The sequence below is a fragment of the Urtica dioica genome, chromosome 3 (assembly GCF_054948205.1).
Source record: "Urtica dioica subsp. dioica isolate 48M chromosome 3, U.dioica_male_clone48M_v1_H2, whole genome shotgun sequence".
Taxonomy (NCBI): Eukaryota; Viridiplantae; Streptophyta; class Magnoliopsida; order Rosales; family Urticaceae; genus Urtica; species Urtica dioica.
Window position 1 is genome coordinate 49,740,008 of NC_142758.1, and position 16,870 is coordinate 49,756,877.

The window sequence follows — 16,870 nt, forward strand, 5'->3', positions numbered from 1 at the left end:
CCGACCATATTATAGTAACAATATATTAAGAAAAGAATAAAATTAAGAAATATACACAGTTTAAGAAAACTTGATGCACAATGTCACAAAACTACCCAAAACACATTGTCAAAGAAAAAAAAACTAATGAGTACATAATGTAAAAAAAAAAAAAAAAACTAATACACAGAGTTGTAGATTAATTAATTATGTCATTACTCCTTCAAAAAAACAAATCATGACATTGCATAAACATTAACAAAGTTTGACATTACATAATAAATCCCTACAGATAAAATAACTTTTACTTTAGACTACTCAATTCCGTACTTAGCCTTGATGATATTGCAAACTTGTTTGAACTCTTCCGGAGAAATATAGGTTGTGTTTGGTAGTTAACTCAAAAAAATTTTGTTTTCTATTTTCTAATTTTTGTAGTTGTACTGAAAAATTATTTTGCAGTTGTTTTCAAAAAGCTGTTTGGTACAGTTTTCATTTTTGTTTTTGAGAAAGTGAAAAAACTGAAAAAATATTTGGTATAGTTTTCATTTTTGTTTTTGAAAGAATGAAAAGAGAAGATGAGGAGAAGGAGAAGAGAAGAGAAGAAAAAAATTTCCAAAAACACATTTTATTTGTTTTCAGTTTTCTTTACTTTTTTACAAAACAACTTCAAAATTTTGTGAACAAACACATTTTCACTTTTTGTTTTCAATTTTTTCAACTCAAAAAGTGAAAAAAGTTTTTGGAATGAAAACCAAACACTTCCATAGAGTGTTAAAAAAAATATTCTCATATTCAAAACAATAAAATAATTGCTAAAATAGTGTATTGGGTCCCATGTAGTTTGCTTAAGCAAATAGCTCTATAGAGCTAATTTCTCTAGCCAATCACATAGCTAAAATGTCAAATAATGGTTAAGCAAATAGCTTAACACTTTTCCTAATTGCAAGCAAGTCCTTAGTTAAGTTAGGAACCATTAACGATGCTCTAAGTAATCGACAATGAAAACTCACTCGTCACAAAAGCCATCGCAGACCTCAACCAAGACCTTTTCACTCAAAAGTCTTGGCTCTCATTGGTTATTTTCTTGGGTTCGAAGCAATGTATTCAGTAATATAGTGTACAGACATTTTGTTCCACCATGTACTCGGATTTTTTTTTTCTTTACCCTTCATCATTGTTTTTGTTATTTATTTTCTCATATTTTCTTGAAATCAGGTTGACATATGTCAATTAGGTATAAATCAAATCGAGGTCAACCCGTTTGCGAGAAAATTGAATTGAATCAAGATGATCTGCCCAGTAAGGCAATTGAACACGATGTTCCATCAGAAGAAGAATAATAAATTATATTAATTAATTTTGGTTGATGACCCGTCATTTAATTAGTTAGGTTGGGATGCTTAAATTTATTTGAAGTCACGCGCACGGAATCTTTATGGATGTACTTTAAAAAGACAAACGAATTAACAAAGAATATCTGATCTAAAAAAAACAACACAATTAAAAGAATGGTAAATGCATTAATACATCTCACATGTTAGATAGTACTATTTTTTTTGCTATAAAATAGTAGTTCCATTCCCTGTTCAATATTATGCAGGGGTTTTAATTTTTTATTTATTTATTTATATTAAACTGCACACGTATAAATTTCCCTGCAATTTTAGCCCCAGTGGACGCTAAAAATATAAAAATTAAAAGCCTCCAATAAATGTCTTTTTGAAAAATACTCTTATTCATGTCTAATTCCCCAATGTAACACCAATGCCCCTAATCATATATAAATAAAACTACCTTTAGTACCGACTTTTAATTTTTAATAACAAGAATCTTGCCTTGATCAATTTAATTATCAAGTTATGTTTTACATTGTTCATTTACTCTTACTAATACAGTAATACCATGAGTTAGATCTTTTTATTTCGTCTAAACTTTTGTCGGGGTTTTAATTTCAAGATTCTTTCGTTAGCCAATAATCTTTGGGGTTTTCTCTTGACGGACAAGTTGCTATAGAGCGAGTTTGTTAATGGCTGACTCAAGGGTTTGTAATTTTTAAGATTTAGGCGATATACTTGAATAATCTTTTCTCAAAATCGGTATTTATGTTATTATCCTTACTCATGATGGGCTAAAATAATCCATAAGAGGCCCAATAAGAAGGCCCAAATACAGACCCGTTCGGCTTAGAATCTCGAAAACGACCCGTGAATTGCGCTTTTTTGTCCATTCCGTTTCATTTTTCAACGACCTTCTCTTTCTTTCATTCCAATCAATAATGTCAAACGCTTTTTTTTTTTTTTTTTTTCTTCTTCACCTTTTCTCTTTTATAATATCTGCATTTTGACTCGACGAAGAAATTTAATACCATATCATATCCATCTCTTTCGTTAATTTTTTTTTTTTAATAATTAGAAAGAGAGAGCAAAATTTCAAGTTTTTTTTTTTTTTCTACACCAAGCTGACAAAGCTTCTTCGTATTCTCAAAGCGCAACTCTCTCCGACGATTGTAAAGTTAAGAGGTCAATTCTCTGTCTCTCAAAGCTTTCATCATTGCTTTTTTCTTTTTCTTCATGATTTTTAGAAAGTTTCACCTTTTTTATTTGTTAATCTGGCTGTGGTTTATGCCTCTGTTTTTGTGGACCATTATTTACTTTCCAATTCAATTTTCTCGGATTCTCTTCTTCAATTTTGCCGATTCTCGTTTTTCTCTCTTGTTTCGGTGATTATAGATCTAAATTCTAATATAAAACCTGACTGTTATTTTAATAGGTTTTTTAATTGGTTATATAATGCTGGTAACTGGTTCTTTTTATAGTCTATAGGTCGGCAATGTTGAATTGAGTTTGATTGACTCGACTCTATTAAGTTTCTCTCACTAGTTTAGAATTTAATAATGGTTTAGAAAATGATTGTCAAACTAAATAAATTTTATAATGGTGTCCCTTCCCTTCATAGCATATTGTGTGTGCAATGTATTCTAACTTAAGTGTGAAAAATCTCCAAAACCCTGTATGAGTTTGGTGGGTCTATTAATATAATGATGATGATGATGATAATAATAATATACTAATTTTCTTTTTTGAGGTATAATAATATACTTTTTGGGCATACCTCATCACGTTCCTCTTTGACTGTTCATTTTTTTTTTTTTTTTTTAAATGCTAGTTTTTTTAGCCTTTCATTTATTGCAGAGATTAACAACCCAAGAAAAGAATCAAGTTCTCCTTAGCTTGCTTTGCCAATTGCACTCTTTTTTGTTCTTTTCATATCTTATAAGTCGCCTTTAACTGTTGAAGGACTAAACAAAACTCTCTTTGCTTTCAGTTTCATGGATCTTCAATTTGGCAGTGTAATTCATTAGTCCCAATAGAGTTTTTAAAAAAAAAAAAAAAAAAACAATGGTTCTCGGGATCAGATCGAAGAGTCGAAAAAACGTCTCGGTCCAGGTCGAGTATCTGATCCACATTGAGGAGATAAAGCCATGGCCTTCGTCGAAGAAATCTTCTCAAGCCGTCGTTTTTCTTCAATGGGACAACGGAGATCAACCTTCCGGGTCAATCACATCCCAAATCTCCGACGGAAAGATCGAATTCTCCGAGTCTTTCCGACTCTCGGTCACTCTCATCAAAGAAGACCCACCGAAGAAAAAGAACAGCTCTTCTTCCTCGGCGGCTAATAATAATCAAGAGAACTATCAGAAGAACTCGTTGGAGTTTTTTCTGTACGAGCCTCGGAAGGACAAGCCGGCGAAGGGACAGGTGTTGGGACAGGTGGCGATCAACCTCGCCGAGTACCACCACGGGGAGGCCGTTTCCGTGGCTGCTCCGGTGAGTTGCAAGAAGAGCTCGAAAGAGAAGCCGGTTCTGTTCTTGAGCATTCAGGCTTTTCGTAGCAGCGATGGAGCCGATTCCGTTTCTGAAGCGACCGGCGAAGGAGGAGAAGAAGAAGAGTATGAGATCGCGGCTTTTACCGATGATGAGATCGAAGATGATGTTCCTTCGTTTCCTCCGCGGTTCAGAACGAGTCCGATGACAGTGGTGACACAGGTAAAAAAAAATTAAAAATTATTGTTGGGAATTTGGATATGAGCAGAATTTAGGGGGGGCTAAATGTAAGAATAAATATTGGGGGAGGGAAAAAGTCAAATACGAAATTTTTAAGAGTCGACAAAAGATTGAACTTAAAATCAGCTAAAAAGTATTATCTTATTCAGAAGTTTTAGTTTTTTTTCTTGATTAGAAAGGTAATTATAGGGATGAATTTTAAACTTTTATTGAATAGATTACAAAATAAAGACTACTAAAATAAGTAAGAAGGGCTGTCTTTTTTTTTTTTTTTTTTTTTTTTTTGTATTTTATTCTATAGAGAAAATAAACATAAAAAGGGCTTATTTTCAAACTATATGTCCGCAACCGTGGATGATAGAGGGTGGAAGAAATTCCTTAGGGGAGAGCACAAAGCTTTCGAATGTCCGATATTTTTCGTTTATATCTTCCTTGATACGAATATACAGTTTCGCATCAATAATGCTTTAATAGCAATTATAAACTAGGCATTTTGTAGTATAATAAGGTTTTATCTGATTGTAAAATGAATACAAATTTTTGGCTGCTACTTAGTATTTGTATCCGGTCGAAGTAAGAAACCGGTTAAATTATTGTATAATTGTGGGTATAAAAGTGAAAAAAAAAAAGAAAAAAACGGTGGAGAGCTATTAACCTCATGCCATTGATTGCAGGTTGAAACGGAAACCTCAAAGGGTCGCGTTGAGAGGGTTTTCAGCGAGCCTAACATAGCTTCGTCTTCGAGATTCGAACCCGGAAATAGAGGAACGAGTCCTCTGACGAAATCTTCGACGCTCTTCAGAGAAAGTCCACCTTCTTCTCTGTCTATCGGGAGTTCCTTCAACCCGAGAAGCCAATTCCAAGAGAGAGCCGGTAATCCCTTTGTTCTTCCCCAAAAGTCAACCCCGCTCTTGAAGAAATCCGTGACCCACAACGCTCGCCCGTCTTCGCAATCACCGAGCCATCAAGAGAATCCGCCGATAAAGCCCGTTATCGGTAAAAGGGTCGTCGAAAGCGGGGCTCAAATTATTCCAGAATCTTCTAGAGCCGATTCCGTTTCTAGTGCTCCGAGTGTCGTCAAGTATATTCACGGAGACACGAGCGAAGGTTTTACCGCTTTTCAAGTCATCGAAGAAGAGGACGATAGCCGAGTTTCGAGACCAAGAAAAGATGGCCAAGAGGAAGCTAAACCCTCTGAATCTCTCAGCCCTCCGCCGGAGATCAACAAAAGCACGGTCCGACAAGAGAACGGTAAAAGAGAGAATCCCGTGAAGTCGAGAGATTATTCTTTCGACGTCGAAGAGTGTCGGTTATCGGCGGACGTGATCATCGAGGAAGATTCGATGCATAGCAGCATCGATCTCGTGATTCCCCGCGATATCGTGAGGAACATCAAGTTGAAGCACGCTAAGTCCGTGCAGATAACTTCCAACGCAAGCAAGAGCAGAGTGCCTGAAATTCCAAATAGGACCGAATCGAAAGGAACAAGTCCCAAAACATCAAGCTCTCCGGATAGAAAAGGCGAGTTGATTAATTCCCAGATCGAGAAACTGAAGGAAGAGCTGAGAGAAGCCGCGGCGGTCGAGTTCGGGCTCTATTCCGTCGTCGCCGAGCACGGAAGCTCCGCGAATAAAATCCACGCCCCGGCTCGGCGGCTTTCGAGATTCTATTTTCACGCTTGCAAATCCGGCGACAAAAACAGCAAGGCAAACGCGGCTAAAGCCGTGATATCCGGGTTCATTTTGGTCTCCAAAGCATGTGGAAATGATGTTCCAAGGTTTTTATTTATTTATTTAATTTCTAGCTCTAACTTCTCAAATATTTACATGACTTTTCTTTTAAATTTGTATACAGGTTGACTTTTTGGTTGTCAAATGCAATAATGTTGAGAGCCATAGTCGGCCAGAGTATCGGGAATCCGCGTGGTTCTGGTGGACCGGGCATCGGAAATATTAGTAATGGAAAGTCTTCGGTCGAGAAGTTCGATAGTTTGGATGCGCCGCAAAAGTTCATGGCTGCGTTGGAAAATTTTGAATCCTGGATTTTCTCAAGGATTGTGGAGTCTGTGTGGTGGCAGGTTATAATTATATACCCTTCATCATTTCTTAGCTACAAATCTAAAACAATATATTAGAGACTAAAATGCTATAAAAAAAAACCCGGTTTTAGGCTTTTACAGCCCTATTAATAGAAAAAGATTATGGTTTAAAAAAAAATGATATCATCTTCTTCTGTGTTTGTGCATTTCCAGACTATGACTCCACATATGCAACCGGCAGCGGCAAAGGCTCCGGTCTCCAAGAGAGGTTCCGGAAAAAAGAGCGGTTTGAGCGATGAAGATCAAGGTTTTATGTCTATCGAGCTGTGGAAAAAAGCTTTCAACGATTCCCATCAAAGGCTTTGTCCTTCCCGTGCTAGTGGCCATGAATGTGGCTGTCTACCAGTTTCGGCTCGCCTGGTAAATATATATTTATCTTCGCTTTTTACCCTATTTTTCTCGCTGAAATCACGTCCCTCGATAGTAATATAAAGATATGAGCAAAAACAGCTCGCTGATTTGGAAAACCCTTGAAGGGTAAAAATCGCGGGTGAAAGGAGAGAAATTCACTACTTAGTAAGTTTGGCGGTAAATTCTTAAACCGAGAAACCTTAGTAAAATTGTAGACAGTCAGTTCGAGCTCGAACGATCTGTGCTCGGAGCTCAACTCACTGCCTTTGGAACTAGTATTATTGTATTTATTATTCCTTAGCTCCTATGTATTTTTTTACTATGCATCTCTTACATTTAATACTCCAGATCTCAGTGTAGTACGGAATCATCAAAATTTACAACTAGAAAAATTATCTCATTCGATACTCTATATAATCGTTTCTCTCTAAATTTCTATATTTATACAATGTGCCCTAAAAGAAGTTCGGATCGGACTTGATTCACCGATATCTAACACATCAGATTAGCTGAAAGCATGTGTGTTGATGAGTTCTGTGTGTTTATCTTTCTTGATTCTTAAGGTAATGGAACAGCTAGTGAGTAGACTAGACGTAGCGATGTTCAATGCCGTTCTTCGTGAAAACGGAGAAGAAATGCCGACCGATCCGGTGTCTGACCCGATAAGCGATTCCAAGGTTTTGCCCGTTTCGGCCGGAAGGTCGAGCTTCGGAGCCGGCGTACAGCTCAAGAACGCCGTGAGTGATGTCTTAGAAGGCCTTTTTATATGTGATTTTTGTATAAATATAAATTATTTGGTTGTCTTTGAATGTTGCACAGATTGGGAATTGGTCCAGATGCTTGACCGATATATTCGACATCGATGATGGTCTCGACGATAAAGATCATCTTAATGACGAAGAGAAATCAGAGTCTCAAATAAAACCCTTCAAGGCTTTTCGTCTCCTAAATGCTCTAAGCGACCTCATGATGGTTCCGTTTGAAATGCTCGCTGACAAGTCCACCCGAAAAGAGGTAACTCCCAGTTTTTTAGTTTCCATTTATCATTTATTTATCATGCACACTTAAGATCAAAATCAACTGAAAATTCGAATCGACTCTTCGAAGGTTTGTCCCATGTTGAGTGCAACATTGATCAAGATGGTTCTTTACAATTTTGTCCCTGACGAGTTTTGCCCCACTCCCATTCCGGATGAAGTTTTCGAGGCTTTGGAGGCTGTGGTAAGTGATTGAATTTTCGGCTTTGCATAACTTTACTTTTTACTTAAAAACCAAAAATGATCTTGTTTTCTTTATGATTCATCACATTGTCACTACTAAGGCATTCTTTACATAATTATAGGACCCATTTTATTTTTTATTTATATTTTTTTTTATCTCTCTCTTGGATTTATAAACATTTGATTATATCATTTAACATTATTGTTGTTAAAAAAGTACGCATATATTCAACATATTGTTCGAACTTAACCAGGAATTAGTTCACACAATATACGTAAGCGTCTTTTAGCTATGTAGCCATCTGACTTATAGTGTGTATAATAGCTAATTTTTTGTAAATACCCACCTCAACTTATTTACGGCACTCAAAAAGACAAAAAAAAAACCCAAAATAGTCGGGAATTTTTTGGGTATTTTTGTCTTTTTGAATGCCGTAAATAAGTTGAGGTGGCTATTTACAAAAAATTTACAAAAGGTTGGCTATCTTGCAATTCTTAGACTTTCAGTGGCTTATTTAGCTAATTTTTTGTATTTATAAACTTTTTTTTATCAACACAGGATGATTCTGAGGTGAGCGAAGAGTCGATCACAAATTTCCCGTGCGATGCGAGTCCAACGGTCTATTTACCACCTTCAGCTTCGTCGCTAAGAGGGTGTATAGCAGGCGATTCGGGAAGCCAAACTCTCCATAGGAGCGGATCGTCGGTTCTTAGAAAGTCGTACACGAGCGATGACGAGCTCGACGAGTTGGACTCGCCGATTGCTTCGATCATCAACGACAATTCCCGGGAAAAACGAAATGGAGATCGGAAAGTAGTTCGATATCAACTCCTCCGTGAAGCTTGGAAGGACAGCGAGTGAGATCATCGTTGATCTTCTCTACCGATCATCTTGTATGTTCCGTTTCCACCAGAATCGTATATTTACAGAATTACCACACCCAAATAATTCAGAGTTGTATATATCCGGTTTCGAGTTCGGTTTCTTCTTGTTCAAGAGCGAGAGTTATCCAAAATATCGAGTGTATTGTAATTTTCTTTTAAATATAGAGGAAATAATTCAATTATAATTATAATTATAATTGTAATTATTGTTATTCTTTCAATAATATACAATGAACCCGTGATCAAAGTCCTTTAACTCTTCTCTATCTTTCCTTGTACCTGCAAAATCGAAGCGACAAGCCAACGGAAATAAGCGAAGGACTACTTGATTGTAGGAAAATAAGATGAGTGGGTAAAATCGTAAAATCTCACGGATTGGGCTGCGAATAGTTCGATGGACTCTTCAACGCGTCATAGTGTCCATAACCGTTGTAAAGAACTCGAATCGGGTTGTCTTGGCCGTACTCTTCTTGGCCGTATTCCGCTATGATCTTGAGTGTACCGAATTCCTTCTCTCTCAAGTAAACCGTTATTGGGACCCTAAAAGAAAATTCACGGATCGTTTTCAAGACATGATTTGAAATAGAATCGAGATACTTTATAAGCAGCGTCGATGCTAATTACGGGCTTATAAGTTTAGACACGGGATTTGATTACAAAAGAATCATAGGCATGCAATATATAGAGCAAAATAAATATGACCAACCACTTGATTTTATCGAGAATAAGAAAAAAAAAATTTCATAAAATAGACCTAATTTAGGTCTTAATTCATGAATAGACTCAATAGTTGAACTTTGACTTCTTGGACCATTTTGCCCTTTCCCTTCGACACTCTACAACGCCCTACGACGCTTTATGTGTTTTTTTTTCCGTGTGGAGGGTAATTTTGTCTAAATGAAGGGAAAAATTATGGTTTTAAATTTTGATCAAGTTCAACTATTGAGTCTTTTCTCGCCGGATTATCGAGAGGTTTGTTCTCGCCGGAAAGGAATCTCTCACAATTTTCATGTCCCTTCTATAATTCTATTTATGAATGAACAATATTCTTAATATTAAAAAAAATCATTCCTTAACTAATTTTTGTTACAACTACAACTACAAGGAAAATACTAAAGAGAGAAGAAGAGAAACAAGACATACTGAAGAACATGCGACGCCATGAGCAACTCGGGCTCGCCTCCCCAAATATGAGGCTGTCTCATCTGAACAACATACGTCTCAAAATCATCTTCTAGAAACCTGAAGACGAATTGCGGAATTAAAATTTTATTTATTTATTTTATATACAAATATTTGAAATTTCGATAATTAAAAAAAAAAAAAAAAAAAGTGCTATTTGAAAATCAAAAAGCCGTTTTTTCGGATTCTTGAAAATAAAACTAACCATTCAGTATCTTTACGTCTCTTGATGAACTCGTCCACAACCTGTCCAAACCATGTAAAGAAGTTTCTGTTTTTTTAGGAGCTTCATTGATGAACAATTTACTTATAGTCAATTTCATTTAGACATTACTAATTATTTTCAAAAATATCCTTTGAATAAAATATTACGCGAGAATGACATTATGAGGAGACTAAAATGCTATGAAATCAAGAATTCAAGGATTATTTTTGCTATATAATGTATTCCGACTTTATCCCTGAGCTCGTCGGCGAGCTCTCTCTGACGGCTCTCACTCGGAGACGGTTTTCCTGATCTCAAGCAAGCCCCGTGAACCACCGATCGGAATAAACATCTTCCATCGCCCGAAATCCCTAAGCCAATCAAACATAGATCATCATTTTCACTCTCTCCGTTCGCGTAACAAGTCGCGAAGAGCTTGAGAATTCTCTTCATTATCTAAAAAAAAGGACAAAAATTCTATGATGAATAAGAATTCAGAATAGGAACTTCAAAGCATACCAAACTCATAATCCATGTGGGTGAGCGAAAAAGAAAAAAAAAATGAAAGGTAACGTTAAAAATTTGTACCTTGTATGCAAAAGGCAAACGTGTGATCTACGAAAATAAAAATAAAAAGTAATGCATGGCAAAAGCTGCAAGGAATGGATGAATAAAATGCATACCTTTATGGACATAAAAAAGAAAAGAATATACATGATCAACAGGTACAGCAACCTAATTTCCCAAGCGACAAATAAAATAAATAAATGATAATTTACGTAAAACTGAAAAGATTAGTCACATACAAATGGTTGGTAATTGAAGGATTTCAGGTTTTGGCATTATTTTTAATCTTGTAATGTTGAAAACGGAAATATTTTAATCTCGATAGTACGCGAAATGTTGATTTCAAAAGGACGACAAAATATTAGTGTGAAATACACAAAAATATTCCGAAGGAATTTTTTTTTTGGGGCTCTATTTGTGTGGTGTGTGAGAGTTAGAATGACAGCAAGAGAGCTTCTGAGAATCTAATTCCATTCTTTCTTTCTTTTTTAGCTTCTTTTTCAGCTATGCGAGTAAACATGGGCCAATAGTTAACAGCGGTTAACTTTAACCGCGTTTGAACGGTAAATGTTTAACTTTGACCATTTTTATTTCGCAGTTAACGGTCCTTCTTCCTAACTTGTTGAGGTATTTAAATTCCGAAGAACTAAATTGAGGCCTTTTTATATTAACTTTTTAGAAAAATGAGGTCTAAACATAAAGCAAACAAGACTCTTAAATGTGAGGGATAAAGCGATTGCCTATGTCGCTTTAGGCAATGTCCGGCCCTGACTAAATGATATATTGTCGTAATTGAAAGCCCTATATAGCTTATTCATAAATGAGCTTTTCCAAATTCAAGAGATTTTAAAGTAATTAAGCCACACAAGATTATCCCACACAAAAAAAAAAAAAAAAAAAAAAAAAACGAGCCACAAAAGATTTTGTGAAAAATAGTCGAAAGTAATCGTTTTTCGTAACTTTTTTCAATAATAGTCACTGAACCTTCTAATTTCATAAATAACCATTTTCAATAACAGTGTTGATCAGATTTCAATAATTGTTGACTAAATTTTTGAAACATGAGGATATTTTTGTTCGAAAAAAGAGAAACGGTTACTAGTGAAATGTATTAAAAATATCACTGAAATTTGGAAAATTAAGCTAAGTTAGCTATGAAATTTTTCCAAAAATTTTCAACGTATGAAGTTTTTCAAAAACTAGTCAAGACGTTGGTTTTTTTTTTTTTTTTTTTAATCTCATCACATGTGTCATTGTTAAAGTCTACCATTACGATATTGAAGCTGAAACTGAAATCTTGGTGGTGGTTTAAGAATTTCATGTTTTGTTATACACTTGAGTACTGAAATATTATCCATCCCATCCATATTTTATCTTCAAAACCCTTTTTCCGTTTGTTTCTTGCGGATGAAGTAATATAATAGAGGGAATTTCACATATATTCCCCCCAAACATTACACTGGTTATTACTTATAAGCTCTTATCAAACTTAAGATTAAACAAAACCCACACACACGCCGTTGAAAATTAGTATATTATGTTTTCTAAACTTCAAACGATGGCATTAAAACCTCTTTTGTCTTTCATACAAAAGAGACTTTGGCAAGCAATAAAATAAGGTGAGTACTAAACTTGTGTATGTTTATTTTCTGAAACCACCACTAATTCCAGAGAATTCACATCATTGTTCCGACATAATATAGAAACTCAAGTATGAATTTTAACTAAAATTATAATGTAAAATTAAATGCCCATATCTTATAAGGATGAAATCAGAAATGATTACCAAAAACAACTAAGTTTAAATACCCAAAATGAATGCTCCGACCTCGTCACTTTACGGGCCTGATTTCCTGCAAAGCACAAGATAGTTTAACTAAACTAATTAAAACAAAAAATTGAACTAAGTTATTGTTTATGGTCTATTTTAGGGAATATACCTTGACCCTCTTCAAATGATCTTTCGCATTGCTGTCTTTTTCGAAATGCTCGCGAACAGGCTGTAACAGTGGAAAGACATAGTTTAGGATTGAACAAAATATATATATATATATATATATATATATATATATAGATATAAATTTATAATAAGAAAAAGATGAAACCTCGAGCATTTTGTTCACGGCCTTTGAAAGAGCTTGTTTAAGATCAGCTGTGTGAAGGTCTCCGTTTTCGTAGTCTACGACCAACTCTTCAAAGCTTATGTATTTCCTGTATTTAAATTTATATATATCCAATGTGAAAAATAACATTTCCTCATTCAAATTAAAGGGCCGAAAAAAAAACGTCCATTAGAAAAATAGTCAATTTAAACTTTGATATTACTAAATAGCTAACGTTTGTTAAATCTTAGATAAATAGTCACTTTTTGACGTAAATCTTAAGTAAATAGTCACTTTCATATACCAAACGTTGGCTACTTACCTAAGATTTACGTCTAAAAGTGGCTAATTACCTAAGAATTATTAAACGTTAGCCATTTAGCAATGTCAAACGTTTAAATTAGTTATTTTTCTAATTTTTTAGACGAAAAGAAAAAGAGTAATAGACTTTACTTATTTCCACCATTCTCTGTGCTACGCTCGACATTGAACTCACTAAACCAAGCAAAACGAGATACTTAATATATTGTAGACAAGGATTCCCTTCCACAATCTTGGTGGGACAATAAGCTTCCTCTATCTTCAAATTCACCTCAGCCTAGAATAGAAGATTAAGAACAAAACAAACCTCAGTTTCATATTTTCATGAAAATCCCAAGCCTATCTCTTCTAGAGAACAATGGCACTTAATAATTTGATTAATACGCCAATAAGCTAAATAAGATGATCTGACAGTATAAATAAAAGAAAAATCTCACGGACTAGACCACTTGAAACGTTGGATTTGCAATCTAGTCAACATTTTAAATATGTTTAAAATCTAATCACATTTGATGATGTGGCCTCGTTAATTAGATAGTATTGTATCTCGATCTAGAGAAGAATGGCAGTTAAAATTTTGATTAATATGCCACTACACTAACTAAGATTATTTGACATTATAAATAAAAGAAAAATCTCACGGACTAGGCCACTTGAAACGTTGGATTTGCAATCTAACCAACGTTTTAAATATGTTTAAAATCGAATCACATTTGATGATGTGACCTCGTTAATTAGATAGTATTGTATCTCTTCTAGAGAAGAATGGCAGTTAAAAATTTGATTAATATGCCACTTAGCTAAATAAGATGATTTGACAATATAAATCAAACTCACCTCCTCATCGTCCACGTAAATCACATCCCTTCTTGGGAATTGCTTTTGAAGATCTTCTGACCTAGGATTCATATCCCTTTTGGAAATTTGCTCTTGCCCCAATCTAGGAAGCATATCTGCACACAAAAAGTTAATCAACGAAGGTAAAAAGATAAATACAGCTCTGAGGTGAAAATGAGGACATACGGTGACTCATAATAATTGGAGTGTTCTTCTTTTTGATGTGTTCGTAGTAGTTCCTTGCAAATAGATTCACCAAACCCTCATCCATTTTTACCACACCAATGTCAGCCTGCTTTTGGAGAATAAATATATTAAAAACCCACAAGAACAATTTTCTTTCATTTTAAACACGAATATATGAAACGGATCAAGACCGTAGGGAAAAAAAAAAAGCGAAAACGCATATTCCGGATGGGAAAAACAGTGAAGATGTTTTGAAAAGCAAAACTCAAGAACAAACCTCGAAGAATAAAATTCGCGCACAGTGCCAACTTGCGGCAATTGTTCGGGGAGAAGTCCAGTTCTTGTCCACTTTGAAAATGTGTTGAAACCAAAGAAATTAGGAGTTATATTAACCAGAAAATTAGTAAAATAGCCAACTTAAACGTCTGACACTGCTAAATAGCCAACGTTTGATAAATCTCAGGTAAATAGCCATATAACATGACGTGACCTAATATATGAAAGTGACTATTTACCTAAGATTTACGTCTGTAAATATAACGGAAGTCGCTATCGACAAAGATACGAAGCACATACTTGTTAAGATCTCCGACTGTGGTCACAGCATTGATTTCCATCAAAAGTCTCAAGGATGATACCGAACCAGCCTCCATTGCCCATACCAACTCAGCCTTGCCTCGTTCGAGATCCATTCCAAGAGCTTTCCAAACCTCAATCATGTACTTGTCGACAGTCTCGTAGTCCTTTTTAACGCCGTTTAGTAAATAGTTGAACCAAAGCTTGACATTGCACCCAGCTGAGATTGCGCACAACCAATATCTTATAGACGCTCTGCGCCGCAAACGAAAAAAAGATCTTTTCTTTCGTGAGCTACGTGTGTTTCCGACAAAAAAGATTCGTTCTTTTGTGAAGGGCAACGTATAATAGCGTGTTTCAAACTGAAAAAAATATGTATTTTTTTGTGGGCTATGTGAAGGGCACGGTATAATAGCGTGTTTCAAATGAAAAATATGTATTCTCTCGTAAACTATATGAAGGAAAGCCAATTGATGAATCTTGTGTGTTTCCAATGAAAAAGATTTTTTTCTTTAGTGAACTATGTGAAGGACATGGTAAAATAGCGTGTTTCAAACACAAAAAAAAAAAAAAAAAAAAAAAAAAAAAAAAAAAAAAAAAAAAAAAAATTCTGTTCTTTTGTAGTAGCGTGTTTCAAACGACAAAAAGATTATATGAAGGAAAGCCAATTGATGAATCTCTAGACTCTAACAAAGGCACGGTGTCACAGCGCGTTTCAAACGAAAAAAAAGATCTATTCTTTTGTGAAATGATGGGAATGAAAACCGATTGAATCTCTAGACTCAACAAAGGCAAGGTGTTCCAAAAAAAAAAAAAAAAAATGTGTACTTTAGTGAACTCTGTGAAGGGAAAACGAAAAAAAATATATATTATTTCGTGAAATTTGTAAAGGAAAGTCGATTGACCTGAGCTAGGTCCATTCGAACAGAGGGACAGATATGGTAATAGCAAGTTGGCTCGGGTTTCTGACGGAGAACATCTCTTAATCCAGCTTCGTCCACACACTCTTCTCCGACGCTTCTCACTAATCGGAACCGCTGTTCCAAATCCAAGCTCATCCTGAAACTCCAAGGAAAAAAAAAACATAAAAAGCTGAAAAAAAAAAAGAAATGGGAAATAAACTTCTTACGACGGTCTAAGGACGTGGTCTGAGGTTTCCGGCGTCGGAGCCGACGCCATTAGACGACGGCCAAGCCCAATCGTCTGAGAGCTTCGGCCATGGTAGCCTGTACGACTTAATAAAACCCTAACCCGTGAAAGATTCATAATTTCGTTTTTTTTTTCTTTTCAAATCCGTGGAATCGTGTGCTTTTGTAATCACAGACTCCTATATTTATGTACTATGTACTAGTTTCTATAACGTGCTCCGCAAGAAATATATTGAGGGCGAGTATGAAAAAAAAAAAGGAAGGTAAAACTAAATTTTTAAAAAACTAGTAATAAATAAATAAATTGAGGGGGGTGTATGGTCATGGGCCCTATGTATAATACATATTTTTAAAATCTATTAACTGATATGTATAATAAACGTATATCCTATATTAAGATACCAAATAAATATAGTTTCTATTCGTGCTCCACAAGATTATATTATATTATACATATATATATATTATACTAAATAAATTGCGCATTTTGTTCATGTTGTCGGTCAGTTTGTCACTGCTCCTATCACAATTCATTGGGTTGTCGTTCTTCGCATTCTCAGGTATTTTCGTGGTACTCAGTTTCAGAGTTTACTGTTTTTCCTTCCTCATCTTCGTTAGAGATGCATGCCTACTATTATGCCGATTGGGCTGGTGACCCCTACGCATCGCAAGTCCACCACTGAATTCTGCATTTTCCTCGGAGATTCACTCATCTCTTGAAAGAGCAAGAAACTGGATATCACTTCTCGCTCTTCCGTTGAATCTAAGTATCGTGCTATGGCCACGACCACATGTGAGATTGTTTGGTTACATTGGTTACTTGCTGATTTAGGTGTTACTCTTCATCACCCTACGCCTCTATACTGTGATATTAAAAGTGTCATTCATATTGTTCGTAACTCTGTTTTTCATGAGAGAACCAAACATATTGAGATTGATTGTCATGTCACTCGCCATCATTTACAGCTTGGTACGATCGCACTGTCTTATGTTCCCTCATCGCTTCAAATTGTTGATTTGTTCATGAGGGCTCACTCGGTCTCGCGCTTTCGCTTCTTACTGTTGTAGTATCGTAAGTTTGAGGAGGATATTAGCATAGTATATTTGTCATTATTATATTTATGTAGGATCATTTTAGTCTTTTAT

At 35.3% G+C, this 16,870-nt stretch overlaps 2 protein-coding genes and 1 pseudogene across 6 annotated transcripts; 1 reads left to right on the forward strand and 2 right to left on the reverse strand.

Moving 5' to 3' along the window:
* Positions 1–2,306: 2,306 nt before the first annotated feature.
* LOC149403524 (uncharacterized) lies at positions 2,307–8,842 on the forward strand. Of its 2 annotated transcripts, XM_089608988.1 has the most exons (9): positions 2,307–2,501; positions 3,307–4,028; positions 4,721–5,823; positions 5,901–6,123; positions 6,298–6,504; positions 7,059–7,232; positions 7,315–7,509; positions 7,603–7,716; positions 8,275–8,842. In XM_089608988.1, exons 2-9 carry the CDS (start codon positions 3,381–3,383, stop codon positions 8,575–8,577), a joined length of 2,967 nt encoding a protein of 988 aa, XP_089465114.1. In that variant the 5' UTR covers positions 2,307–2,501; positions 3,307–3,380; the 3' UTR covers positions 8,578–8,842. The 2 variants fall into 2 exon arrangements, with proteins under 2 accessions (XP_089465114.1, XP_089465115.1); XM_089608989.1 differs by lacking the exon at positions 2,307–2,501 and having other exon boundaries at positions 2,801–4,028.
* Positions 8,790–10,919, reverse strand: LOC149403525 (OVARIAN TUMOR DOMAIN-containing deubiquitinating enzyme 4-like). Of its 3 annotated transcripts, none has more exons than XM_089608991.1 (6): positions 10,794–10,919; positions 10,237–10,358; positions 9,988–10,028; positions 9,744–9,842; positions 8,973–9,140; positions 8,790–8,879 (listed from the first exon to the last, which is right to left on the reverse strand). In XM_089608991.1, exons 1-6 carry the CDS (start codon positions 10,828–10,830, stop codon positions 8,864–8,866), a joined length of 483 nt encoding a protein of 160 aa, XP_089465117.1. In that variant the 5' UTR covers positions 10,831–10,919; the 3' UTR covers positions 8,790–8,863. The 3 variants fall into 3 exon arrangements, with proteins under 3 accessions (XP_089465117.1, XP_089465118.1, XP_089465116.1); XM_089608992.1 differs by lacking the exon at positions 10,794–10,919 and adding an exon at positions 10,507–10,543; XM_089608990.1 differs by lacking the exon at positions 10,794–10,919 and having other exon boundaries at positions 10,237–10,443.
* A 1,243-nt stretch (positions 10,920–12,162) lies between these two features.
* Positions 12,163–14,574, reverse strand: LOC149403526 (tyrosine--tRNA ligase 1, cytoplasmic-like; annotated as a pseudogene). Its single transcript, XR_016296013.1, has 9 exons — positions 14,527–14,574; positions 14,431–14,434; positions 14,278–14,348; positions 14,001–14,106; positions 13,815–13,930; positions 13,110–13,254; positions 12,660–12,765; positions 12,495–12,554; positions 12,163–12,407 (listed from the first exon to the last, which is right to left on the reverse strand). The product of XR_016296013.1 is annotated as a tyrosine--tRNA ligase 1, cytoplasmic-like (transcript).
* Between the last annotated feature and the right edge of the window lie 2,296 nt (positions 14,575–16,870).